General features: G+C 44.3%; 2 protein-coding genes across 3 annotated transcripts in view; one reads left to right on the top strand and one right to left on the bottom strand.

Moving 5' to 3' along the window:
* The window catches only part of degs2 (delta(4)-desaturase, sphingolipid 2), a 74,974-nt gene extending 51,351 nt beyond the window's left edge, over positions 1-23,623 (bottom strand). Inside the window, exons 1-2 of one of the 2 annotated variants that reach the window (XM_068038949.1) lie at positions 23,403-23,623; positions 4,130-4,872 (exon numbers count right to left, since the gene is read on the bottom strand). In XM_068038949.1, the coding sequence (XP_067895050.1) occupies positions 4,130-4,872; positions 23,403-23,484 (825 nt within the window). In that variant the 5' untranslated portion in view covers positions 23,485-23,623. The remainder of the gene's footprint in view (positions 1-4,129; positions 4,873-23,402) is intronic. The other variant, XM_068038948.1, reaches the window with a different exon arrangement.
* A 261-nt stretch (positions 23,624-23,884) lies between these two features.
* Positions 23,885-26,042, top strand: part of yy1a (YY1 transcription factor a) — a 41,803-nt gene continuing 39,645 nt past the window's right edge. The window contains exon 1 of the mRNA XM_068038947.1: positions 23,885-24,550. Within this exon, the coding sequence (XP_067895048.1) occupies positions 24,049-24,550 (502 nt within the window). The 5' untranslated portion in view covers positions 23,885-24,048. The remainder of the gene's footprint in view (positions 24,551-26,042) is intronic.

Below are 26,042 nucleotides of genomic sequence, written 5' to 3'. Positions count from 1 at the left end.
CACCACCTGCTCCCAGTTTGTGTGAAAATTGGGTAAATGAGAACCAGGTTATTCTAACTACATAACTGTGTTCATAAGGCAGACAGGAAAGTGAACACATCCTTGTCTAATGCTTTCATACATAGACTTGATGAGCAGAAGAGTTGCTAAACTCCTCCCATTGTCCACACACACAACTCCACCCACCCCACTCTGGCCTCCTCCCACTTTGATCTGCAATCATTGTAGCCCCACGTGCATCTTGAGATACTGTGAGAATATAGTGCATGTGCACCTTCAGCCTGAGGCTGTAATCCTCCACCCTCCTCCTGTCACCCTCACACTTGTACCCATCACCTTTGACCCTCCCAACATCACCTTGCGCCTTCCCTCTTTAACCCTTCAACCAAACCCCATTACCCTGGACCCTGTCACCATCCAATTGGATGTGCCCTCTCTCCCACCGAGCCTACACCCGTCCCCATTGACATGCTCCCCACCGATCCTAGACCCTCCCCGCATTATCCTTATAGTACTTGTTAGATCCTTTGACCTGCCATACGAGACCTTTGATTATCCCAATCTGAGACTGGACCTGCCCCCCTACCTAATCGAACTCCCCCCATGTGACTGTGATCATTCCCTTGGCCAGCCAGCATCCTGAGTTTGAGCCACAGGATGCCACAGTGGACACTACTGACCCCTCCATTTAGGCCCCTCATTTGTCTCACCTTAACTGACTGTACCCACTCCCCCACCACCACACCCCGCCCCCCCATCTCACACCACACCCAGGACACCAGGCCCTTCCCCTTCACTCCTATGTTCACACAACCCATCCTTCTGTCCTCCCTTGAATATCTCTGTGGCTCCTCTGCTTTTCTTTTCCCCCAAAAATTTGCAAACAATACATAACAAAACAGTTCAAATTTCACATTTTGTTAAGTACAGTAGAAATCACATTCCTTCGACACAGAACCTGAGTTGTCTTACAACTCTTGCTATTCCATTTTATAAGCAATGTACATTTGTATTACACAGCAAAAACACTTTTGATGCATACAACCCGAGGGGTTTTCCATGGGGTCCAGCCCCTTGGTTCACTATGGCGGGAGGGCCTTACACAGTGGCTTTTCCCCATTGAGCCTTTGTGGTGGCTACCCTAAGCTTTAGTGTGTTCCTCAGCCCGTAATCCTGGGCTTTGGAATGTGCCAGTTTGCAACACTCGGTCGTGGACAACTCTTTGCACTGGAAGACCAGCAAGTTTCTGGCAGACCAAAGAGCGTCTTTCACTGAGTTGATTGTCCTCCAGCAACAGTTGATGTTTATCTCGGTGTACATCCCTGGGAGCAGCCCGTAGAGCACAGAGTCCTCTGTCACAGAGTTGCTCGGGAAGAACCTCGACAAAAACCATTGCATCTCTTTCTAGACCTGCTGTGCAAAGGCACATTCCAGAAGGAGGTGGGTGACGGTCTCTTCCCCACCACAGCCACCTTGAGGGCAGTGTGGGGAGGCGGTGAGACTCTGCCTGTGCAGGAAGGATCTACAGGGAGGGCCCTTTTCACCACCAGCCAAGCTGTGTCTTGGTGCTTGTTTGAAAGTTCTGGCGATGAGGCAGTCTGCCAGTTGATTTTGGCAGTTTGCTCGGGGAAGCATCCACCATCTCCATTTCCTGTAGGGCCTTGCAACATTCCATGCAGACCGCTGCCATTTGGATTTGTGGTCAATGGTGTTTTTCTGCAGAAACTTTTCCACGAAGGATAAGTGGTACAGCACGGTCCAACTGAATGGAGCATTCCACGGCAATGTGGCCAGACCCATTCTTCACAACACTGGGAGCACGTAGTGACACTTGGTGTTTGCGTACTGGGGTTCTACGCACAGTTTGATGCAGTCACACACAAAGGTGGCAATCACCTGCACCCAACCTCCCTCCCACTATCTTTCGCCCTTACCGTTGCTGTGCCTCCAGCCAAACTACCATTCTTCTGTTGCCCTTCCTTCTGCCACTGAGTTCAACAAACTAAACCGCTGACCTCAAACACAACTGCACAAAGGCAACTGTTGAATGCCACCTTGAAGCAGGTGCCACCTTAATGGCCTTTCTAAGTGAGATCATCAAATTAGTGATGCATTCGGAGACATTTTAAAATATCTAAGATCTATGGGTCTCTAAAGTATGGGCCACTAGTAACTGGGTTGAGAATTAGTAAACTTATTTCACAAAGGATCTTGTGGGTGACAAATTGAGACTGGTGTGAACAAAAAGCTGTATCTGCTGTGAAATTCAATATACTTATCTACTGTGCCACCCGGCCCTCTAATAGTAATTGCAATAAGTCTATTTAAATGTTACTTTCATAAAGAACGTAACATTTGAGAAACTATTCAATTGGTTGGAAAATAGATATTTACTTTTGAATTATAAATCTTAGTACCTGAAATCCGAATCTAAATACTGGATACATAAATACATGTATCAATGTTCATATTTGCACATCTTACCCATAATGAATCCTAAAACTATTGCAAATAAAATGGATTTTTTTATTGGTGCTGTTTATGACACTATACACTGTGATTCCAGCATTGTTATCAAGATACATATAGAGCAAAGTCAGCTTTGTCTCCACTTTTCCTCTTTCACTGTCTTATCAAAGGGACATTGTCACTCATTGTCCATTGTCTGTTTTTAGCATTAAGATATGAATGATGTCATTTGCAACACACTGATGTAATTTGAGTGGTAATGAAAACAAGTTAAACAGCAAAATTATTTTAAAAAAAATTCTGTGAAAATCACCCAACAGTTGTTTACCCAGCAGCATGTATCAGCCTTCCAAACAGCTAGTGTTTTGCCTCCAAATTCAAATATTTGAATCAGGGCTTTTCAGGAACTGAGACTCTTTCTAAACTTCACAGAGGACAATGATGCCTCTTAAAATGACAAAAGGTATGATCTGAAGAAATAAAATATCTAATAGCAGCTCTTTTCTGTAGAACGACTCCTAATAGGAACACAACCTTGGCAAGATAAAAAAGAACTATTATGGAAAATAAAAATGAAAACAATTACATACTATTGAGCAATACTAGTAGTGTCTATTAATATAAATCCTTATTAAATATTTAGAACTGTGCATGGGAATATTTGCTCATTAGTGAAGTTGTAGGATTTGTTGCCATGATCTTACTGAATGACAGAGCAGGATCGAGGACTCTATGATCTACTCCTGCTCCTTATTCTCATGTTCTTAAAAATCATCCTGTAGCGGATAAAATGTTACATTCTTAACTCTCAAGGTTTTTCTGCTCTCGTGCTGAAATTCTACAATAGCTTCTGAGCAAAGGGAAGTTATAAATAACTACATTTAAGTTTCTAAGAACCAGAGAGAGAGAGAAACAGCTACACAACCAAACATGACAATAATCAGTGGCACCATAACCTTTAGGCTCGAAGAATTCAATTTATGACTTAAACCATCTTAATTGTAACACAAAAGCATTGAAATTAAAAATCACTTTCAACCTGTGTTATTGTAATAATATAAATGAAAATTATGTCATTACAAACCCCTTGTGCAATTCTGAACGGAAGCCACAGTGGGAATAAACTCAACTGAGATGTTGCCTTTTTAGTTAATGTATAGACATTTGCATATTTAGTATTGTAAGTGGGACTGCAGCTGTCTTTTTTTATGATGAAGAGTTACATTTTTATGATACATCAGTATATTGCTGCAATATTTCCTTTAAAGTGCTGACCCATGCTGGGGTAAGCAGCCCTCTAGTAATGTAGCCAAGTGGCTATTTTTGTGAGCGTGGACAGCAAATGTCTGCAGGCTATGTGGGATTTGCTAAGCCCAATCCTATATCTGTTTGACAACTCACGTCCAACTTTGCAGCTGAGATCATTGGGCTAGTGATCAGCAGCAGGATCATAGATTGATTTTTTTTTTCCTCGTAGCCTGAGATAGTCAACTGTATTGCCTCCATTGTTATCTAAATTGAGCTCATCTACCTCAACACATATTAGGTCTTGAACTTGGGGTCTTCCTGCACTGTATAATCTAGTACCATGCCATATGGTGCATGTACTCACTGAGCCACCATAAGCCCCTAAGGACATTTCTCCAACTTTTCTACTTACCAATGGTAGTTTGCTGCCAGGAATGCTAGGAAAGTCATGGTGTTCCATGTGGTAGCCAACATTGAAGGTTATCCAATTGAGAGGACCATAATACGAGTAGGTTTCATGCCCCTTCAGAAACATGTAATGCTCAGCAATGAAGTGTCCAGAGATCGGATGTATACCCATACAGAGGAGAGAGCCTGCTATCAAGTATACTATAGGTTTCAAGCCCCAAAGGTAGTAGATGAGAAAATCATATGCAAACTGCACCACAGCATTCAAGACCTCCAGTCTTGTAATGGGTTTAGGATTAACATAAAGTGGCCTAAGAGCATAAAGAAGTGGTTGGAGAATGAGCCAAATCGTTTTGCGAAATGGAGTGCAGAACAACCATCCTTCAAAATCTGTTGGGATATCTACATCTAAGTCATTGCCTCCCAGGTATCGATGGTGATCTATGTGGTATTTCTTAAATGATGCGGAATAAGGCATCCCAATTGGTAGATTAGCAAACATTGCAAAGAATCGGTTCCATTTTGCTTGCTTGTTGCCAAATGCAACATTATGAGAAATATCGTGAATGGCTAGTGTCAATGAATGGTTGATGGCGCCTCCAAAAGCATAAGCCCAGAATATAATCCATTTCCAAGACAAATCTTTCACAAAGAAGCATGCAATGGTCTGTGTAAGGACCATTCCAAACACAATCCATTTTAGATTAGGATCTGGCCCCATGAGTGACTTGATCTCTGGATACTTAGCTGCAGGACAAAAACAAAATACAACAGAATATTATTGAGTTAAATTCCAACACATGTAATGGTCAAACATAAAAAAAAACTGTTATAAAATATATTATATGATAACAACATGCATTTATATAGCGCCTTTATATAGTAAAGTGTCCCAAAGTGCTTCACTGGAGCGTTATCTAACAAAATGTGACATAGAGCCACATCATGAGATAATAGGTAAGTTTTAAGGAGCGTCTTAAAGGAGGAGAGCAAGATAGAGAGGCACAGAAGTTTAGGTCTAATATCTGGACAGCTCTACGCTATCTGTACAGCTGATATTATATGTACAGGTTGAGTGTCACACCCTCTTATGTTATGTTGAACATTTGGCCTTTATTTATTTGTGAATCTTGATAGTTAGAATCAGTTGGCAATTTAATCACAGGTGGTTTCAAATTCCATCCAGCAGGCACAGGTCCATCTGGCAGGAGTGGTTCTGCCTCTGAGCCAGAAGGTGCAGACTTTGAACCTTGTTTCAGACAATCCCAGTGACTTGAGACTGGAGCTCCAGCTCTGAATTCTGGGTTGCCATCCAATGGGTTATACATGTCCAGTGGTGTGAGTGGCTTCCCTCATTCAATGACTGTGGGAGCCCATAAAAATCCATGGCTAAATATCCTATCAGTCAGAGGGTTGTTAGGCTGAGCAGGAAAATTCCTATCGACAGCTGAGTTGAGGCTCGAGCCATTTTAACTCCCAAACCTCATATCCCAGTACTGGCTCTCACCTTAAGCTGACCGGAATGATGAGGAGTCATCAGGTGAGAAGCTGGGGATCTAACAGAATGGTTCCCGGCAAGGTCAGTGAATGTGACGTCAGGGCTGCTTGCAACTGGAAAAGGGGTGGAGGGAGAGCCCGGGGAAGAGGAGGACCAATGTTTCTTTGCTGTCCCAGAAGGAATCTGAAGATGTTTTTTAAAAAAACTCACTTGGAAAGATGTTTGGTCAGATGCTGAATGGCACCAGCTTTTGCTGCCAGGTTTGGTGCCATGTGGGTCTCACAATCCCAAGTATTAAATTTGTGTCAGGTATTCCCCCTGCCGACTCTGTTTTGTACAGAGTTAAAGAAGCAGTAGGTGGGAACACGCCAGGAATTCAGCAGAACCCCCCACCCCCACTCCCAGCCGCCATATAATGACCCACCCACGCAGTAGTTGGACTGGGTTAAAATTTGGCCTTCTGTGTATGCCAGTGCAGCTATAAACACACTCAGGAGCACATCCCTCTGGTTAATGGCACCATATCAGTGAGCGGAAACACTCCACCACCCACCACCCCACCCCCACAATCCCCAAATATACAAACTGGGTGGTTTTATTTTAATAAAAAAAAGTCAACAGATGAAACTCTCCGCCGAACAAAGGCGGTGGAGGGGTGCCACCACCCGGTAAACGGGACCTGGAACAAGCAGAGATCAGCAGATCTCACACACACAACCACACACTGGAATTTGTAACAAGATTAACTGTCCAAATTCTTCCAAACTATTCCTATCAATCCGAAAAGTAGTGAGAAAGTGACATGGAAACTACAAGGAACTATCGCATTGTGTTGTGTCAGCTAAAGACATGTAACATTGTGTGAATTCTATTCATATACTTTTAATATATGTCTTTAAAAATATCACACACACACTGATTATTAAAATTCAAATCTCATTAACCGTCACAAATTTGCAACTTTCAAATACAAATGTTTACAAGCTCTGATTTAACTGTCTCCCCACAGATAAACCTTCCCCAAAAAATGAATTCCAATCAAATGTCATAATCTGTGTCGTATAGACATCCATGGGGCATTCAGTGAACTCCAGCTGTCTTGTGATATTTGGAATTAATCAGCCAGGTAATATCAATGTAAATATAACCTTTAATCGAGGTGTTTCACTACACTTACAGACTACCACATACTGTAATGAAAGAAACTGAACTCTATTGCACTTTATGTAATGTCAAATTTGAACTGTTACATCATCTACTTTAACAAATTTTATGAACAAAGTATATTTTTTGAATTAAAATAGTGTTAGAGACCTTGGGCTCAATTTTCACTTTGGGTGTTGGAAACATGAGCTGGGACTTTTTCTGGGTCCAGAACCCGCCCCCCGTGAGAAACAGTCACTCTTTGGGATTTTGACTGGTGCGCCCCCTGAATCGGCATGGAGACAAGTTCCCTGTCCAATTAAGGGTAGCAGGCAGGCTTTCGAACCTAGTATGCCAAGCAGAGGCCTTCCAGCTTGAGAGGAGCAGCAGGCTGCAGTAAAGGGTAAGGAATTGAGACGGCACCTCAACTTGAAGGCACCCTCTCACCAACTTTTTTTAAAATTCAAATAAAAAATAGAAAATGCAGCTAAGCCACCACAGTGTGAGGGTAGGGAATCTCTCTGTAGGGGGGCCTTTGGATACACCGGCACCCAGGGAGGGAGGCCCTGTAGGCCTGCCTGGAGAACTGCGTGCCCCACCTCCCCCATCCCACTGACCTGCCACTGAGTGCCTGCCTCCAGGCATTTAAACTGCCCCCATTGCGTCAGGAAACTGGAGGCCAATTGGAAAATTCTAGTCTGTCTCCTTTAACTGCCATTAACAAGGCTCTTAATGAGCCTAAATGGCTACCCACCTCCCCTAAAATGGCCATGTTGGGAATGGGGTCGGGAACCCGGCTCGCAGGCCAGTTCTGGTATTTTCAAGCCCCGTCCACTTCCAATCCCAACCTCGGCAAGACCCGAGAACTCAGCCCCTTCTCTCCAAACTTCCCCTGCAGAAAAAGATTGGTTATATTTGAATTTTCAGCATAATTCTAGCCAGTGATATAACAGTGTAGAATTTTTTGTGTGCATTCAAAATTCCCATCTGATGTTGTCATCACAATTATAATATAATGAGGCTCGCTTCTGGCTTCTAAAATCAAACATAAAAATAATGAAAAGCCATTACAGATTGTTTTTCTTGACATGCCTTGAAGAGTGAAAATAATTTGTAATAACTGTGCAGTGGAGTATCCTCTTGTGTGAACACCATCAGGCAGCAAGGGCACGGAACTTGAACAGCCTGAGCAGGATTTTGGGTTTTGGGTCGGGATCCTGAAGTCATGATCAAATGGGAGTCCCAAACCCACTGTGTGGGCTGGATTTTGTGTAGGAGGTGGAGATCCCCATGCCAGGAAACCCCACCTCAGCTTTTTCCTGCTCCCCCCATCCCCGGGAACGATCCTCTGGTCTTTTTACATCAAAGTTTCACAAGCCGGGATCTTCGTCCCTTTGACTGGTAAACTGGCACGCTCGCCTGTGGTGTGAATTTACACTCTCACCCGCCTCCATTATTGCCCCCATATGGGGGTGAAAATTCTGGCATTCCAGGGATGGAACCCTGATGTCACGATCACTTCCAGGTCCTGACCCCACACCGCGTCGGCAACATGTACATATTGCAATTATGACATGCAAAGGAGATAATTGGCCTGGAGTCGCATTCGCCACCCAATTAGCAGCAGCGGATGCAGGAAAGAGGTGGAACTTAGACATCAGTGGGTCCGAATTAAAGGCAGGCGGCAGCCATGGCTGAGGGCGCCACTTGCCTAAGAGATGAAGGAAGGTGAAGAGCAAAGGGCATTGAGAAAGGAGACCACACACACACCCCACCCCTGTGCCAGTGCAGCCCCCCCCCCACATCTTTCAAACACCTCATTGGAGGTGCTGCTGAAGGCAGTGACCGAGAAGAAACATCCAGTTCCCTGCCAGCAGCAACAGAAAGTCTGCAAGGCTCACCAAGAGGGCATGGCTGGAGGTGGCACAAGAGGTCAGCAGCAGAGGAATGGTGAGGAGGAACTGAGTACAATGCCGGAAGTGTTTCAATGATCTTCTCAGGTCTGGAAAGGTGAGTCCAAAGATAGACCCAGATGGCATGCCTCCTGGTCACCAGACACCAGTTTGTAAATGAGAGGCGCATCCTGAGGGCACACAGAGTTCCACAGACCATGGGAGAGATGTGTGCTCAGCAACCTTGATGACTCATAAGCATAGGTCAGAACCCTGGTGCTGCTGGACAGGAGGCTGGAGTGCAAACTACAGTAGTGTATGCGATTGAAGAGCTGTGAGTGGTGAGGGAGAGAGGCATTGTCCTAACTGCATCTTTATTCACCTTGCAGGCCGAAAGGGAGTTGAACGCTAGGAAGAATGAGAGGTCACACCTAGAAGGTGGGCTGCCACAGATAGCCTTGCTGATGCATTTTGAGCAGTTGCCCAGAGTGTCAAGCCACAGGGATGCTGGGGACAGGGAAATGGGGGTCCACCGCAGAGAGAGTAAAAAAATCTCAACATCTTCAGGTTCAGGGGATGCATGGCAATGCTCCCCGTGCAACCAGTTGTGAATGACTATGCTGTCATTACATTGTTTTTTGCAGTGTGAGCATCTGTCAACTGTCCCAATCTCTCACAACCATCTTCTCTAATGTCACCCACAGGCTGGCCGCAGGCTAGAAAAGAAGACATTTGAAAAATCAAGTCTAGGTGACAAAAGTTTGCATGAAAATTTCAGCGATAGTGAGAGTACGGTAGACATGGAGGCCAAAGTGACAGCTCAGCTCTAGTTCGAACAGGATGTCTATTTGGGCACAGCCTGATTCAGTAGATGAGCAGTTCGGGAGGGGAATGAGATGGTGGTGAGAGAGAAGAGTTGTTGCTACAGAATGAAAACCCTGCCTGCCCAGCAGAAACTGGATGGGTGGACAGTTGAAATAGTGCATGTGATTCACCTGCCAGGATCCCTCTGCCTTCCTGCTCTTCTGAGCAGGCAAGCAAGACATATGTCAGTTTCCAGCAGGGTCCTTCTTCAAATATGCAGATCAGGCTGAATTACATCATTTGGACCTGACTGCTATTTTAACCATGGGCCTGAGTAAGAAAGCTATTGGGGCTTTCCTGTTAGGTCAACCTGGAAAAGGTGCTGGGGCCAGAAGAGGCCCAAAGACAAATTTTTAAAACTTTTAGAAAACTTTTTTTAAACTTTCCTTATGAGGCCAGGAGATACAAGAATTTTTTGAGGGCATCACAAGGAAAGTTTATGCCTCATCTGCCCCAGGCTTCCCTTTGATTGTGAGGCCCTCCCAAAAACTCCTCACTGTGACTCACCTGAATTCCTTTGGTCTTCAGCAGTGGCATCCTGTCGCCTGACACTGTGCAGCTGCACATCAGCTAGCTAGCACATCCCGCTGGTTTCTGCAAGAAACTGAGTGTGGCCATACAGATGGGGCCTGGAAATTAAAATCTCCCAGGCCTCACTCTGCCGTGGTGTTTAACCACCTGCCTGATTCCTGCCTTGAGTTAAAATCAGGGTTATGTCTTTGGTCTTCCAAACATTCAATTGGAAGAAATTGTGGTTCATCCACAAATTAATATTGGACAGGCATACAGTGCAGGGATGGAAGGAAAGTCAACGGAAGTGTTAAAGGGTACATCTGGGTATTCTTAGCATATATATGCATCCTGACCCTATGCTGAGAAATTATGTCATTGAGGGGCAGTATTAAAGGAAGAAGATGAGTGGGCCAAGGAAGGATCATTGGGGAACTCTGGAGATGACCATGCAGGGACAGAAGATTGTTGGAGATGTACTGGCTACTTTGGGATTGCCTGCTACAGGACAGGTCAAAGTGAAAGCATGGAAGGGCAGTCTCACGAAGCTCAATTACAGAGGAAAGATGGTCAAACAGTCAGAAGCTGAGTAAGACAAGGCAGGAAAACTCACCATGGTTGCAGTCACTTTAACCAGGATAGTCTTGGTGATGTGAGAGGATAGAAACCAGACAGAAGGGACTCAAACAAGGAATTCTGGGAGAGGAAGGTACAGGGTTGGAAGATGACAATGCATTCAAGAACCTTAGGGAGAAAGGGAGGTTAGTAATTGAATGATAGTTGGCGAGATCAAGAGTGTGCCTTTTGCGGAGGAACTGATGGTGGTTTTGAATTTCAGTGAACATGGGGACCAAGAAATATGGCTGATAATTGGGTGAAGAGGGCATAGAAGGTGCAGGAAGTGCATCTTCTTTTAGAAATATTCGACTGTACCAGAAGGTGTTAGAATCGATCATTAAGGAGGCTAGAGCTGGGCACTTAGAAAAACTCAAGCTAATCAGGAATAGTCAGCATGGCTTTGTGAAAGGGAGATCACGTTTAACCAATTTATTGCAGTTCATTGAAAGAGTAATATGTGCCGTGGATAAAGGGGAGCCCATTGATGTACTATACTTGGATTTCCAGAAGGCATTTGACAAGGTGCCACATAAAAGGTTATTGCGCAAAGTAAGAGCTCATGGTGTAACATAGAAAATAGCAGCAGGAGTAGGCCATTCGGCCCTTCGAGCCTGCTCCGCCATTCATTATGATCATGGCTGATCATTCAACTTAGTAGCCTGTTCCCGCTTTCGCCCCATACCCTTTGATCCCTTTAGACCCAAGAGCTATATCTAACTCCTTCTTGAAAACATACAACGATTTGGCCTCAACTGCTTTCTGTGGTAACGAATTCCACAGGCTCACCACTCTCTGGGTGAAGAAATTTCTCATCATCTCAGTGCTGAAAGGTTTACCCCGTATCCTGAGACTATGACCGCTGGTTCTGGACTCCCCCACCATCGGGGACATCCTTCCTGCATCTACCCTGTCAAGACCTGTTAGAATTTTATAGGTTTCTATGAGATCCCCTCTCACTCTTCTGAACTCCAGCGAATATAATCCTAACCGACTCATTCTCTCCTCATATGTCAGTCCCGCCATCCCAGGAATCCGTCTGGTAAACCTTTGCTGCACTCCCACTATAGCAAGAACATCTTTCCTCAGATAACGAGACCAAAACTGCACACAATATTCCAGGTGTGGCCTCACCAAGACCCTGTATAATTGCAGCAAGACATCCCTGCTCCTGTACTCTAATCCTCTCGCTATGAAAGCCAACATACCATTTGCCTTTTTGACCGCCTGTTGCACCTGCATGCTTACCTTCAGCGACTGGTGTACAAGAACACCCAGGTCTCACTGCATATTCCCCTCTCTCAGTTTATAGCCGTTCAGATAATAATCTGCCTTCCTGCTTTTGCTACCAATTGGATAACCTCACATTTATCCACATTATACTGCATCTGCCATGCATTAGCCTACTCACTCAACTTGTGCAAATCACCCTGAAGCCTCTCTGCATCCTCCTCACAACTCACCCTCCCACCCAGTTTTGTGTCATCTGCAAATTTGGAGATATTACATTTAGTTCCCTCATCTAAATCATTAATGTATATTGTGAATAGCTGGGGTCCTAGCACCGATCCCTGCAGTACCCCACTAGTCACTGCCTGCCATTCGGAAAAAGACCTGTTTATTCCTACTGTTTGGTTCTTGTCTGCCAACCAATTTTCTATCCATCGCAATACACTACCCCCAATCCCATGCGCTTTAATTTTACATGCTAATCTCTTATGTGGGACTTTGTCGAAAGCCTTCTGAAAGTCCAAATAAACCATATCCACTGGATCCTCCTCATCAACTCTACTAGTTACATCCTCGAAGAATTCTAGTAGATTTGTCAAGCATGATTTCCCTTTCGTAAATCCATGCTGACTCTGCCTGATTCTACCACTGTTCTCTAAGTGCTTTGCTATAAAATCTTTGATAATGGACTCTAGCATTTTCCCCACTACCGACATCAGGCTGACTGGTCTATAATTCCCTGCTTTCTTTCTACCTCCCTTTTTAAATAGTGGGGTTACAATGGCTAACCTCCAATCTGTAGGAACTGTTCCAGAGTCTATGGAAACTTGGAAGATGACCACCAATGCATCCACTATTTCTAGGGCCACTTCCTTAAGTACTCTGGGATGCATACCATCAGGCCCTGGAGATTTATCGGCCTTCAATCCCATCAATTTCCCCAACACCATTTTTCTACTAATACTGATTTCCTTCAGTTCCTCTCTCTCACTAAGCCCTGTGTTCCCCAACATTTCTGGTATGATATTTGTGTCCTCCTTTGTGAAGACAGTACCTAAGTATGCATTTAGTTGGTCAGCCATTTCTTTGTTCCCCATAATTAATTCCCCTGTTTCTGACTGTAAGGGACCTACATTTGTCTTCACCAATCTTTTTCTCTTCACATACCTACAGAAATTTTGACAGTCAGTTTTTATGTTCCCCGCAAGCTTGCTCTTGTACTCTATTTTCCCCTTCTTAATCAATCCCTTGGTCCTCCTTTGCTGAATTCTAAACTGCTCCCAATCCTCAGGTCTGTTGTTAATTCTGACAGATTTATATGCCTCTTCCTTGAATCTAATGCTATCTCTAATTTCCCTTGTAAGCCATGGTTTGGCTACCTTTCCTGTTTTACTTTTGCGCCAGACAGGGATAAACAATTGTTGCAGTTCATCCATGCGCTCGTTAAATGTTTGATATTGCCTATCCACCGTCATCCCCTTAAGTAACACTTCCCAATCCGTCATAGCCAACTCGCGCCTCATACCTTCGTAGTTTCCTTTATGAAGCTTCAGGACCCTAGTCTCAGAATCAACTACGTCACTCTCCATCTTGATGAAGAATTCTATCATATTATGGTCGCTCATCCCCAAGGGGTCTCGCACCACTAGATTGTCAATTATTCCTCTCTCATTGCACAATACCCAGTCTAGGATGGCCTGTTCTCTAGTCGGTTCCTCAACATATTGGTCCAGAAAACCATCCCGTATACACTCCAAGAATTCCTCCTCTATGGTACTGTGATTAATTTGATTTTCCCAATCTATATGCAGATTAATGTCACCCATAATTACAGATGTTCCTTTATCGCATGTGTCTCTAATTTCCTGCTAATGCCATTCCCAACATCACCACTACTGTTTGGGGGTCTATATACAACCCCCACTAACGTTTTTTTGCCCCTTAGTGTTTCTCAGCACTACCCACACAGTTTCCACATCGTCAGAGCTAATATCTTTCTTCACTATTGCGTTAATTTCCTCTTTAACCAGCAATGCAACTCCACCCCCTTTTGCTTTTTGTCTGTCCTTCCTAAATACTGAATACCCCAGGATGTTCATTTACCATCCCTGGTCACCTTGAAGCCATGTCTCCGTAATTCCGACTATATCATACCCGTTTGCATCTATTTGTGCGATTAATTCATCCACTTTATTGCGAATGCTCCACGCGTTAAGGCACAAAGCCTTAAGGCTTGTCTTTTTAACATTACTTGTCCCCTTCCCACTATTTTCCACTGTGGCCCTGTTTGATTCTGGCCCTTGATTTCTCTGCCCATCACTTTTCTTATTCACCTTACTGTCTTTTGTTCTTGTCTTTGATTCCCCCTCATCTGACTCCTTGCAAAGGTTCCCATCCCCCTGCCATTTTAGTTTAAACCCTCCCCAACCACTCTAGCAAATACTCCCCCTAGGACATCAGTCCCAGTCCTGCCCAGGTGTAACCCATCCAGTTTGTACTGGTCCCACCTCCCCCAGAACCAGTCCCAATGTCCCAGGAATCTAAAAACATCCTCCTCACACCATCACTTCAACCATGTATTCATCCAATATATCCTGCCATTTCTACTCTGACGTGGCACTGGAAGTAATCCTGAGATCACTACCTTGGAGGTCCTACTTTTCAACTTACTTCCTAGCTCCCTATATTCTGCTTTTAGGACCTCATCCTTTTTTTTACCTATATCGTTTGTACCAATGTGTACCACGACCACTGGCTGTTCACCCTCCCCCTTCAGAATGTCCTGTAACCACTCTGAGACATCCTTGACCCTAGCACCAGGGAGGCAATATACCATCCTGGATACTCTTTTGCGGCCACAGAAACGCCTATCTATTCCCCTTACAGTTGAATCCCCTACAACTATTGCATTCCCATACTTTTTACTCCTTCCCTGTGCAGCAGAGCCAAGCATGGTGCAACGAATTGGGCTGTTGCTGCTTTCCCCTGAGAGGCCATTCCTCCCAACAGTATCCAAAGCAGTATATCTGTTTTGCAGGGGAATAGCCACAGGAGATTCCTGAACTGTCTGCTTAGTCCTCTTGCTCTGCCTGGTGGTCACCCATTCCCGTCTTGCCTGTGGTGTCTCAGCCTGTGGTGTGACCACCTCTCTATACGTGTCGGGGGTAACATATTAGCATGGATAGAAAATTGGCTGACTGGCAGAAAACAGAGAGTATGCATAAATGGGTCCTTTTCTGATTGGCAGGATGTGACGAGTGGAGTCCCGCAGGGGTCTGTGCTGGGGCCTCAACTTTTTATAATTTATACCACTGACTTAGATGAGGGGAGTGATGGCATGTTAGCTAAATTTACAGGTGACACAAAAATAGGTAGGAAAGCATGTTGTGAAGAGGACATAAGGAGTTTGCAGACCAATATAGATCGGTTGAGTAAGTGGGCAAAAATCTGGCAGATGGAGTATAATGTGGGAAAATGTGAAGTTGTTCACTTTGGCAGGAAGAATAAAAAAGCAGAGTATTACTTAAATGGAGAATGACTGCAGAACTCCGAGGTGCAGAGGGATCTAGGTGTTCTAGTGCACGAGTCACAAAAAGTTAGTATACAGGTACAGCAAGTAGTAAAGAAGGCTAATGGAATGCTATCCTTTATTACGAGAGGAATTGAAAATAAAAGTAAGGATGTTATGCTTCAGTTATACAGGGCATTGGTGAGACCACATCTCAAATACTGTGTGCAATTTTGGACTCCTTGTTTAAGGAAGGATGTAAATGCCTTGGAGGCAGTTCAGAGGAGGTTTACTATATTGATATCTGGAACGAACAGGTTGTCTTATGAGGAAAGGTTGGATACATTGGGCTTGTTTTCACTGGAGTTTAGAAGAGTGAGGGGAGACTTGATTGAAGTATATAAGATCCTAAACAGTCTTGACAAGGTGGATGTGGAAAGGATGTTTCCTCTTGTGGGGAGTCCAGAACTAGGGGGCACTGTTTTAAAATTAGGGGTCGCCCTTTTAGGACAGGGATGAGGAGAAATTGTTTCTCTCAAAGGGTTGTGCGATTTTGGAACTCTCTGCCTCAGAAGGTGGAGGCAGGGTCATTGAATAATTTTAAGGGGGTAGATAGATTCTTGTTAGGCAAGGGAATCAAAGATTATCAGGGGTAGATGGGAGTGTGGAATTCGAGACACAAACAGACCAGCCATGATCTTATTGAATGGCACAGCAGGCTTAAGGGGCCGAATGGCCTACTTCTGCTCCTAATTCGTATGTTTGCATATTTCTCATGCTCAGCACTAAGGGCCACTCCCTATGTTACATTACACACATATATATAGTAATGTAATGTTGCTCAGAGTTGTTATTATAATTTTCCCACTGGAATTAACACAATCAAGAAAGACTTGTGATTATATAGCATCTTTCATGACCTCAGGATGTCCCAAAATGCTTTACAGCCAATTAATTATTTTAGAAGCATAGTCACTGTTGCAATGTAGGAGATGCTGCAGCCAATTTGCACACAGCAAGACCCCACAAACAGCAATAAGATACTCCTGCTCCTATTTCTTATGTTCTTATGACCAGATGCTGGTTCAGGGATAAATGTTGTCCAGGGCACCAGGGAGACCTTCCCTGCTCTGCTTCAAAACAGTGCTGTGGGATCATATATGTACACTTGAGAGAGCAGACAGGGCCTTGTTTAACATCTCATCAGAAAGAAGGCACCTCCCAAGCAGAAGTATTCTCTCAGTGGAATAGCAGCCTAGGTCAAATCCCTGGAGTGGGACTTAAACCTACAACCTTTTGATTCAGAGACAAGGGTGTTACCACTGAGTGACAGCTGACACAGACCTTCCAGGCATCCCCATAGTCTTCAGATAATTTAACTGGATAGATTCCAACAGGGAGTTCTGAGAGAGATGAGAACAGTTGTGAGAGAACTTGTTTGAGAACTTTACAGGAGAAAGAGCAGTTAGAAATTGGAAGATAATTGGAAACAGAGGGATAATTTTCTTTATAGGAGAGTGCTGGTGCCTGAACAAAAGGAACTGTTAATAATAGCAGCTAGCATGGGAGTCACAAAGGGACATGAAGGTAAAAGTTGGGTTTTGTGGAGGAAATAATTAAGGAAAAACAAGGGTGGAGATGGCAGAGAAACTGCAGCGTGACGGAGATTAAGATTGGACAGCATGGGGGACTGGGAAGTGCTCTTCTCTGAACTGCCTCCAGAGCATGAGTGTCTCCCCTGTGTCTCATTGACAGTACTGAATACAGTATTGAACATGTGGTCTGACTAAAGCATCATACAGTTTGACCATGACTTTCTCTTATCTGTACTGTACTGTTTTTGTTATATAGTTCAGCATTCTATTTGCTTTGATTGCTGCTCTGCAGTGATTGGATATGTTGAGGGTTTGCTCACTCATAGGCCTTATTCAGCTTTATCCTTAGCTACTTCAACCCTGTTCATGGAGTATATGTGCACTGATTTTCTCTTCCTAGAGCAGTACTCCGCACTATTGGCATTAAGTTTCATCTGCTATTGTTCTTCCGACTTGCACATTTTCTGCACTCATTTTGTATTTTATGAGTTGCCTACAGGTTCAACTATTCCTTCTAGTTTGGAATGATCTGTAAATCTGACAAATTTATATTGATTTTCTGAATTGATTGATATAAATGAGAAACTGTGATAAACAACTTTCAAAGATAGACATTGTAATTCCAAATTCAATAACAGCAACAATACAACAACAACTTGAATTTATATAGTGCCTTTAACATAGCAATATGTCCTTAGGTGCTTCACAGGAGCATTATCAAACAAAATTTGACACCGAGCCGCATAAGGAAATATTAGGGCAGATGACCAAAAGTTTGGTCAAAGAGATAGATTTTAAGGAGTGTCTTAAAGAAGCAAAGAGAGCTAGAGAGGTGTAGAGGTTTAGGGAGGGAATTCCAGACTTCAGGGCCTGGGCTTCTGCCAATGACGGACAGATTAAAACCAGGGATGCTTAAGAGGCCAGAATTAGAAGAGTGCAGATATCTCAGAGGTTGGTAGGGCTGGGAGGGGATTGCAGAGATAGGGAGAGGTAAGGTCATGGAAGGATTTGAAAACGAGGATGAGAATTTTAAAATCGAGGCATTGCTTAATTAGGAGTGAATGTAGGTCAGCGACCACACGGGTGATAGATGAATGGGTATTGGTGCAAATCAGGACATGGGTAGCAGAGTTTTGAATGATCTCAAGTTTATGGCGGGTAGAGCATGGGAGGCTGGCCAGGAGTGCATTGGAATAGTCATGTCTAGAGGTAACAAAGGCATGGATGAGGGTTTCAACAGTAAATGAACTGAAGGGAGACAGAATTGGGTGATGTTACAAAGGTGGATGGATATATGCAATCTTAGTGATGGCGCGGATATGTGGTTGGAAGCTCATCTCGGGATCAAATTGACACCAAAAGCTGAATTTTCACCTTGGGGCGGAGAACAAGAGCCGAGACTCTTTCCAAATTCTGAACCCAGTCCAAGAGGGAAACAGTCACTCTTTGGGATTTTGTCCGGGACACGCCCTGAATCGGCATGGAGATCAGTTCCCTCTCCAATTAAGGCTGGCAGGTGGGCCCTCGAAGCTGGCGGGCCAATCAGAGACTTTCCAGCTTCAGAGGCACACCCAGCTGCACCAAAAGGTAAGTAACTGAGAGGGTGCTTCAACATGACGATGTCCTCTCAGCCACTTTGTTCAAAATGTAATTAGAAAATAAAGAAAGTAGCCAGACCAGCTCTGTGTGTGCATGGGGGAGTTGGGGGGGGGGGGGGGGGGAGGGTCAGGGGTATTGCAGTGGGGAGCCCCTCTACAGGGCAGTCTTTAGCTGCATTCCCAACCAGGCAGGCAAGGAGTGCCCCTGGGTACCTGCCTCCAGGCAGCAGATCTGACCCCGTCGCATTGGGAAACTGGAGGCCGACTTTCCCAGTCAGCCTCCTTAACTTACCTTTAACAAGGCTCTTAATGAGCCTAATTGGCTGCCCACCTGGTTGGGGTGGGGTGGCAGCCCTGCCGGCCCTGAAATCGCCTTGGCCAAAATGGCTGACGCCGGGAATGGTCAGGAAACTGGCACACCAGCTGGTTCTGGTATTTTCAGGCCCCAGGACTCTGTTCATGACCTTGGCGGGACCCGAAAATCCTGCCCCAAGGTTGCGAACAGTTTGGTTCAGCTTCAGACAGTTGCCAGTGAAAAGGATGGAGTTGGTGGCACAAGGAGCTAAGACAATGGCTTCGGCCTTCACAATTTTGAGTTGGAGGAAATTTCTACTGGTCAAGTACTCGATGTCAGACAAGCAGTCTGACAATTTAAAGACGGTGAATGGGATGGGAGAGCTGGTGGGGATGGGCATCGCCACCATACATGCAGAAACTGATGCTGCATTTTCAGATGATGTCGCCGAGGGGTAGCATGTAGATGAGAAATAGGAGGGGGCCAAGAATAGATCCTTGCAGGACGGCAGAGGTAATGATGTGGAAGCGGGAAGAGAAGCCATTGCAAGTGATACTCTGGCTATGATTAGATAGATAAGAATGGAACTGGGTGAATGAAGTCCCATCCAGCTAGACAATGGTGGAGAGGAGTTGGAGGAGGATCTGGTCAACCGTGTCAAAGGCTGCAGACAGGTCAGGAAGGATGAGGATGGAAAGTCTACTTATGTCACAGTCACATAGGATGTAATTTGTGACTTTAATAAAAATCATTTTGGTTCTGTGGCAGGGGCACATGGTGTGTTTACAATACTACAGAACAACTGCCATATAAAAGTGTTATAAGTAATGGACCAATTGTTTGCTAAATATTTAAATAAGATTTCAGTATTTATGTCAAAAGCAGCATTTGTTCTCATTTTATAGTAAATTATATATTTAATTCCAAAAAATTAAATGGCCAACATTGATCTGGTTTTGTTACTAAGTATTATTGTATTGCATATTATTAAAGATCTTTAATAATTTAGAGCATCCAACCAGCTTTGTACATTCAGACATTCTCATAATTTGTTTTCAATGGTTGCTCAAGTTACATGAATTTTGTAGGGACTCATTGGTGGGCATCCACCTATCGGATACAATCTTACTGCCCATTCATGTCAAGGAAATAGTAGTAGCACACAATTGTTAACTTCAAATTAGTTTCTGAATAGTATTTAACCAATCACCAGGTACACAAAAGCAAGTGAGAAATTACCATTCAAATAGAGATATGGGGTATGAATACTGATAGCCACCAAATAATGGTTTCACATTACAAAGTATATATTTCTTCCATGCAAATCTATTGGATCCATCCTTCCCAATCATGATGAGCACTATATTAATAATAGAGCTTTCTCTCTAAAGTTCAGTTCACATAAATTGTACTTGGTTAAAATTCCACTTCTATTAAACAGTAAACATCATGGTAAGGACAAAATGGGATTTAGTGGTTTCAAATCAGATAAAAATAACTCCTTTCATACACTCATTACTGCTTGTAATCAACATATATGGTCCTTTTAAATTCTAACAGGGTCAAAGATTTTGTGGCACTTGGGGAGATGGCTCGTAAATTGCAGAGAACTGCTCTGGAATTAACTATAGGTTAAACTTCACGGATAGCCAAGCTACCGGATCCCAGTTTTCTGCCCATTATTAAATGGCTCATATTTGGCCCTCTGTTGTTTTTACCCCAAAATGTACCTAGCTCCAAAATTTTCATTAATTTGTAAAATGCACAATCTGGATTTATTAATTTGCTTTCCAGCAGATCCATGAAATGACGAATGAGAACATTGTTTCCTTTATTTTGCAGCAAACGTTTTTCAAACAATTTCAAACAATCCTATATTAAGAAAGAGACATTATGCGATAATCTGATAATTCCACACTTCACTGCCAGTTTTCATTCCACATAGAGGGGGAAGTGAGAGTGACTGCCCTTGACATCAAGGGAGTATTTGACCGAGGGTGGCATCAAGGAGCCCTGGCAAAATTGAAGTCAATGTGAATCAGGGGAAAAAACTCTCTGCTGGTTGGAATCACACCTAGCACATAGGAAGGTGGTTGTTGTTGTTGGAGGCCAGTCATCTCAGTCCCAGGGCATCGCTGCAGGAGTTGCTCAGAAAATGACTGGAGCAGCCATGTAAATACTGTGACTACAAGAGTCAGTAAGCGATTGGGAATTCTGAGGCAAGTAAATCACTGACTCCCCAAAGCCTGTGCACCATCCACAAGGCACAAGTTAAGAGTATGATGAAACACTCTCCACTTGCTTGGATGAGCACGGCTCCAACAGCACTCAAGAAGCTCGACACCATCTGGGACAAAGTAGCCCACTTGATTGGCACCTCATCCACCAACTTAAATATTCACTGCCTCTACCACCAGCGCACAGTGGCAGCAGTGTGTACTATCTACAAGATGCACTGCAGCAACCCACCCAAGGCTCTTTCGCCAACACCTTCCAAACCTGTGTCCTCTACCACCTAGAAGGGGACACCATTATCTTCAAGTTCCCCTCAAAGCCACACACCATCCTGACTTGGAACTATATTGCCATTCCTTCACTGCCGTAAAATCCTAACAGCACTGTGGGTGTACCTACACCAGATGGACTGCAGAGGTTCAAGAAGGCGGCTCACCACCACCTCCTCAAGGGCAATTAGGGATGGGCAATAAATGCTGGCCTTGCCAGCGATGCCACATCCCATGAAAGAATAAAAAAAATCACGAATGTTGGACATTCTATACGCGTGAAGAAAAGCTTTTAGTTTTCCGGTAGTTGAATGAGCATTCCTCCAGTCTCCGTAAATAGCGTTATTTATGGCACAGAATGAAGCCCATTGTGTCCAGTCCCACTCTCCTGCTCGTTCCCTGGTTCACAGTGGCAAACAATGGATAACTGGACAGAAAACTTCAGTTTATGCTTTGCTTAGTTTACAACAGATAAATGAATAGTTACACAAAGTAGATGGGAACAATGCCGTGAAGACCTCCACATGCCAAACTGTACTTTAGACAGACCATGGAAATATCATAAATAAAAACAAGAAACGCTGGAAATACTCGGCAGGTCTGGCAGCATCTGTGGAGAGAGAAGCAGAGTTAACGTCTCAGGTCAGTGACCCTTCTTCAGTGACCATGCCCTCCAATCACACCCTCCGGAGACATGGACATATGTCGCCTTTCCTTCAGAGTGGTCGAGCCAAAATCCAGGAATCCAACTACCCCCACACGCATACATCATGTTTGGGAAACCCATAACGGAAAATACTGCAGCCGATGAGGAGAAGGCGGCCCACCTTCTCATAACAGTTGAGGATGGACAGAAATTACAGTTTTGCCATTGCCCACCCACATCCCAAGGACAGAAAATAAACAAATACAGTACCTCAGTACGAAATAAAATCAGGGACATATAAGGAACGCAAATTTTAAAACAAATTATTAAAAGGTCGCTCCAGAGTAAACTTAACATTTGTTTAGCGAAAGAGTTAATACATGTATTTGCAAGACTTTACATTTACAACAGGTGTCACGGGCATTTCGCCACCAGTCAGAACAAAGTTTTCTGCTCCACGAAAACAATCGCCTGTGCCGCCCCACCCAAATGTATAAAGATCATGCTTCACAACTTTGTGATTTATTACATCGAAACTAATTTCCAAAAGCTCCCCCAATTCCCATATAGTCGTGTTTACATTCTTTTATATTGTTGGAACGAAAATCGGACGCAGGTCATTGAAATATCTAGATTGAATAAATCTTATTCTCACGCAGTTTTTAAATGAATTGTGGACTGGATCGATCAAATTTGCTAGCACCACGTCTTAAGTATCTTCAAACTTTCCAACTTGGCCTCTTCGAATAATGTTTTTTAAACGCATCTTTGAAACAAGTATGTATTAAAATATGCGATTCTTTAAGATACACCTGGCGAGCCTGTCAGTTAGTGATAAGAAAAATCCAAAGGAAAGTTTGTATAGGTTAAGTCAGTTATAATCAAATGTCAGAGGCGATCTTATTACTGTATAGACACGGGGAAATAAAGGAGAACGAATGAAAAAGTGTCACTGTAAAATAGTGATTAAATTGTGCGAGACAAGTACTAAATGCGCTGATCTGGACAAGGAAGTGAAAATTCTAAACTGACTTGTAAAATACCCAAGTTCATCGAATTATCTGAGTTAGGAATATTATAAAAATGGTGCAGGTTACACGCCCTAACGCCCTTTACAAACACCGGCGTTCCGATCATTTTTGCCCTCTTTATAGGAGCAGAGGACAAAAAAACTTCAAAAAACGGTAAGTAACGTTTACTTCAAATTATAAAGACAATTCCGAACTGTGGCAAAACAAAGCAAATTGTTGAAAAATAAGAACCAGAATAATTTTTAGGCAGATTTGGATGATGATGACAAATATACAAAAAAATCACGTTTGTAGACAAACTTTATTTGTGTTTCTCTTTTTTTGTAAAAGAAAAACAATTATACATACCCAACATTTCTTTTCTTCTTTGCGTGTGAGGCTGATCCGTATAGACCCATTCAAAATCATTTCGTTTCATTTTGATCCCCATGATGTTGGATGCTTAATATTAATGTGTGCTACCTGACTGCCAGTGCTGCTTGTGATCGCGGCCAGCTCATTCACCCACCTTAAAGCAACAAAAAAAATCCTCTGCACGTACCCATGGGGGGCGTGCTCCAGAAAGAAACACATTGGCAAAGGTCCAAGCAGGTGAGTAACAAAGAGAACTTCATGCAAAATAAACACCAACTTCACCACCAGTTCTCCCCCCCCCCCCCCCCAAAAAAAAAATCAATTGAGGATTACAGGACGTATTGACAAAACTGAAGGTACTGGGTGAAAGGCTGGTCTTAATTTTGCTCTGAAGTACAAGGGTTTTTTTTGAATTCGTGAAATCTATTGGCACATGGCAACAAGGGCAAATCATGAAGGACAGGAAGTGGAATGAAGTCTCGCGATAGTTGCTCGCAGCGCCCGAGCGGATGGTGGCTGCCGTTTTTTTTTGTTGCGAGATTTGGTGCTGATATTTTCTAGTTAATTGTTGTTGAGATAAAGCAAGGGGAGGAAACAGAAAGAGAAGGAGCCCGAATTCAAATAAAAAAGAAAAGAAAAGATGGCATCGGGCGATACTTTATATATCGCTGCGGACGGCTCGGAGATGCCAGCCGAAATCGTAGAGCTTCACGAGATCGAAGTGGAGACGATCCCGGTGGAAACGATCGAGACCACGGTGGTGGAAGGCGACGAGCACCAGCCCATGATCGCCCTGCAGCCCCTCAGCGACGACCCGAGCCAGGTCCACCAGGAGGTGATCCTGGTGCAGACGCGGGAAGAAGTGGTCGGAGACGACGCCGAGCTGAGGGCCGAGGACGGCTACGAGGATCAGATCCTGATCCCCGTGCCGTCGGCCGGGGCCGAGGAGGAGTTCATCGAGCAGACCCTGGTGACGGCCGTCTCCGGCAAGAGCCGCATCAAGAAGGGAGCCGGCAAGAAAGCCACCAAGAAGAGTTACCTGAACGACGGGGGGCTGGACAGGACCGGCAGGAAATGGGAGCAGAAACAAGTGCAGATCAAGACGCTGGAGGGGGAATTCTCGGTGACGATGTGGGCTTCGGGTGAGTGAAAGGGAAACAAAACCCTTGATGTTTGTGTGAGTGTGAAAGAGGGGGTGAAAAATAATGACCAGCAACCAAAGTGCGCGCATTTGCGAGCTTTCCCTTCAGCTCTAGGGCGTGTCCCGCCGCATCGGGAGGGGGAGGGGGAAGATATGGTGAAAAGGCGAATATTTCGGTCTTTTCTGCCGCCCGGTTGGAGCTCGAGCGGCTTCTCAATGTTTTTGTTTTGAAGGGAAGCCATGTTTCCCCAGGTTATGGGCGCCGCCATGTCAGTATGGCCGCCCGAAAACATGGCTTCCCGGTGGGGGAAGATGGCGGCTGAAGATGGCGGGCGGAGCGGGAGCGAGTGCGCTGCTGCTGTTCGGGCCTTGCACTGCTCTGACCGTTAGGCCCTCACTGACGCTAGGCCTCATGGCGTAGTTCGACTTGCAGCAGCGGCGCAACCTAACCTGCTTAACGTTACACGTAAGCGGGCGGCTGAGGAGGGGGGGCGAGGCCTGTTGATTGACAGCGGCGCGAGTGTCAGTGGGCAGCCAGGCGCTTTCCAGGTGGGCGGGCGAAACTGTTGAAAGGACCAATGGGTTTGGCGGAGGGCGGGGACCTACTATCAAGTTAGGTGGACTCGGAGTAGCGCGGCGTTGATTCCAGGGGGAAGCTCGGTGGCGACTGCAGCAGGATTAGCGAGGCTCCATCTTCAGCGGATCATTGTTGGTCACCTCTGCTTGTCTTTCTCCGTTCCTGCCAGTTAGTTTTGGAAAACCAAGTTCGTCTCTTTTTTTAAATTAAAATACATGGGGGAATTCCGGGGTCTGGGTATTGCGACGTTGCTGATTTAATTTTTTTAAATTGCTCTCCCTCATTAAACTTCGAAGGGGGTGGGGTGGGGTGCGATTTTCAAGTGAATTTGTTGTGCGTCTGTGTTTGGGGCTGAACTGCCTGTGGATTGTGTTGTCTGATTCAGAGTCCGAGCTGAGCTCATTTGCCCCGAGGTCTGAATAGTGAGGCAGTTGTACAAGAAAGATATTTTTCTTTAAAAAAAAAACCCGAAGTCCTGTACCTGAAGTTGTGCGAATATTTTAAGATTCCATGTGGGACTTAATGTAGGGCAGGAATTGTCCCTTAGAACCTCTTTTTTTTCCACTCTTGTTTTTATCGGAAGGTTGATGGGGTGAAACTAGCGTGTAAATGGGAATGTGGGAAGATGTATTTTCGGCGAATTGACGATGTTTGCGTCAGTGTATCTGCATCTTTCAGTTTTACACTAAAGTTAATAGCGCCAAGTGTAATCTTGGTTCCCCCCCCCCCCCCCCTTTTGCTTTTATAATTAAAGGTCTGATCTGAGTAGGCAAAATAGCAATGGATATGTATTTATGGACAACGATTATAGAGTATATACTGAAATCTAAAAATTAAGTTCAGTCTTGGAGCGTATATTGTACAAAATCAGGTAAATTTTGCTGACTGTTTAAGAATCAGCATTTTAATTAAAGAT

Source organism: Heterodontus francisci, chromosome 9 (genome assembly GCF_036365525.1).
Source record: "Heterodontus francisci isolate sHetFra1 chromosome 9, sHetFra1.hap1, whole genome shotgun sequence".
NCBI classification, from domain to species: Eukaryota; Metazoa; Chordata; class Chondrichthyes; order Heterodontiformes; family Heterodontidae; genus Heterodontus; species Heterodontus francisci.
Note: the sequence above shows the minus strand (reverse complement) of the source record. Positions and strands in the feature narration are given on the sequence as shown.